A 2,446-nucleotide genomic window follows, 5' to 3' on the forward strand; every position below is an offset into this window, starting at 1 on the left:
TTTCTCAAGAGCCATTTTATTTTTTTATTGTTTCTCTTATCTGTTTTATCTTTTCTCAAAATTTTCTCCTGCGGTTTATCTTCCACATCACTCTTTTTCCAAAAATGTTTCCTACTATTTCTCTCTACATCTTTTTTTTAAAAAAAAAAGGTTGAAAAATATGATATTTAGAAAAAATACAATTCTTATGAAAAAAAATAAAAATAAAAATATTTAAATGATATTGATAAAAATATAACTAATCAAATATAAGAAACATTTAAAAATTTATTAATTAAACTAAATAAAGTGAATTTTAATGACCCATATTACATGAAAATTTGACTCCTTCGTTAGATACAATTTTACAGAGTCACGGCATTTCTCTTAAAAGAAATCTTTATTCCACGGAAACATCTCGTATAGAGGCGCAACACTTCTGCCAAGGGGCGCAGCGCCATGTCGACCTATCTCCCGGAGGACCTGGTTCTCAAAATCCTCTCCAGGCTGCCTCCAAAGTCTCTTCTCCGATTCAGATCCGTCTGCAAATCCTGGCTCTCCCTCATCGGCACCCCCAATTACGTATCCAAAAACCTCCTCAACCACTCCATTCTCACCACCACCGCCGCCCATCAGCTCCTCCTCGTAAAACGCACTGCCGCATCGATTCCCAGAACGGACACTTGCTCTTTCCTCTCCTACCAAACCCTTTCCTCCGCCTCTCAAACCCCTCGAATTCTTCCCATACAAAGCCTACATGGGCTTACCATTGTGGGTTCCTGTAATGGCTTGCTCTGCCTCTTTGACTACCTCGCCGGCGGCGAAATTTTTGTCTGGAATCCCGCCACTTCAGAGCTGAACGCCCTGCCTGGCGCGTCCAGGGTGGAAACTGTTAGTTTTGGCTTCGACCACAAACGAAATGAGTTTAAGGTTGTGCGGATTCGTTATGTTATGAATCGTGAAATGCCGATTCCTCGTCTGATCTGGGGATTGCCGGCTTTTCGTCTGGACCTGGTAGCGGAGGTGTATAGGCTAAGAAGCGGCGGTTCTTGGAGAAAGCTTGCCGTCGATGGAGAGGTGCCCGATTCCAATACACCCAATTCACGGTCTCGGTGGGCATACGCAAATGGTGTTTGTTTCTGGTGGACGTCACTCCATATGGAGCATGAAAAGATAATTGCTTTCGATGTGAGCAAGGAGGTGTTCAGAACGACGCCGTTGCCGGACGCTAGTGTTCTTGGGAGGCGCAGTGATGTGAGGTCTCTCACGGTGCTAAACGAATCGGTGGCCATGCTTGTTGTGCGCAATGAAAGCAAATGGGAGGGGAAATCGTTTGATTTATGGGTTTTGCTTGAATTTGGTGTAAAGGAATCGTGGACTCAACTTCTGAGGATTGAAGCTCTCCCGGGTCTGGAATGGCCGTTGGGTTTTTGGAAGAACGGAGAATTGTTCATGGAGAACCGCGAGGGGCAGCTGGTTTATTATGACCCATTTACAAAAACTGTAACAAAAGTAGAGGTTGATGAGAATTATATTAATAGCGTAAAGGAATCTTTACAAGTTCTACCTTACACACCCACTTCTCATTCCATCCATGGAGGGAGGGGTTAAGCTTTTAGAGTAGCTAATAATAGTTTTTTTCTTTTTTTCTTTTTTGAAAGTTGTTTTTTTAGATATTTTTCTTTGAAATTATCTTCCCCTAAGTTATATTGTCTCCTACCACTTTATTATAATATTTCTATAAGCCTTTATTTTCTCAAATACCAAGCTGTCATTGATGGGCCCGAATTACAATTTCGGGCCATAGAATATCTAATATCCAGTATCCAGTTAATTATAGTAAAAAAGTATTGTTAGTGAGTAATTATAGGTAGTTTATTTGTATCCTACTAAAAATAATGTGGCTATTAAAATTACCATTGGACTTATAATGGATCATTATTGAATTTTAATCAAAATGTAATTTTAATAGCTACATCATTCTTAGTGAGAAACAAGTAGGACACAAGTAGGCCACCTAGAATTACTCATTATTAGCTATAGAGTTAATTATAATGGAAGAGTATTTTTTTCCCTAAAAAAATAAAAAAGACAAAAATATTCTTTAACTACAACTAAAGAGAATCCTGCTTCATGACCATTATTAATGTTTTGTGACCTTTATTAATGATTTGTGTTACGTTCTTTTCAAAATTTTGTTGTTACATTTAAAATGATATGATATGATAGCATATTTATTATATATCAGCATAAATATTATTAAACACAATAAAAAATAAAATTTTGACCAATGTCTATTAACTTCAAATTATGACTCAATGTTGTAGAGCCCTGCCACTCATTATGAGTCGATTGAGCTGAAAGTGTTGGGGCTTGGAAACCTTCGAACAGTTGGAAACCTTTGTCAGATGGTAAAAGAAAAGAAACCCAAAATGGTTTTCTTAATGGAAACCAAGTTACGGGCGAT

General features: G+C 38.1%; 1 protein-coding gene across 1 annotated transcript; it reads left to right on the forward strand.

The window, feature by feature from the left end:
- Window positions 1-402: 402 nt before the first annotated feature.
- Window positions 403-1,693, forward strand: LOC132183124 (F-box protein At3g07870-like). Its single transcript, XM_059596522.1, has one exon. It carries the CDS (start codon window positions 439-441, stop codon window positions 1,588-1,590), a length of 1,152 nt encoding a protein of 383 aa, XP_059452505.1. The 5' UTR covers window positions 403-438; the 3' UTR covers window positions 1,591-1,693.
- The last annotated feature ends 753 nt before the right edge of the window (window positions 1,694-2,446 follow it).

This window comes from Corylus avellana, chromosome ca5 (genome assembly GCF_901000735.1).
Source record: "Corylus avellana chromosome ca5, CavTom2PMs-1.0".
In the NCBI taxonomy this organism is placed as follows: domain Eukaryota; kingdom Viridiplantae; phylum Streptophyta; class Magnoliopsida; order Fagales; family Betulaceae; genus Corylus; species Corylus avellana.

Excerpts from the sequence above, each read along its gene's own strand:
- LOC132183124 (XM_059596522.1), top strand. The coding sequence starts at position 439 with ATGTCGACCTATCTCCCGGAGGACCTGGTTCTCAAAATCCTCTCCAGG.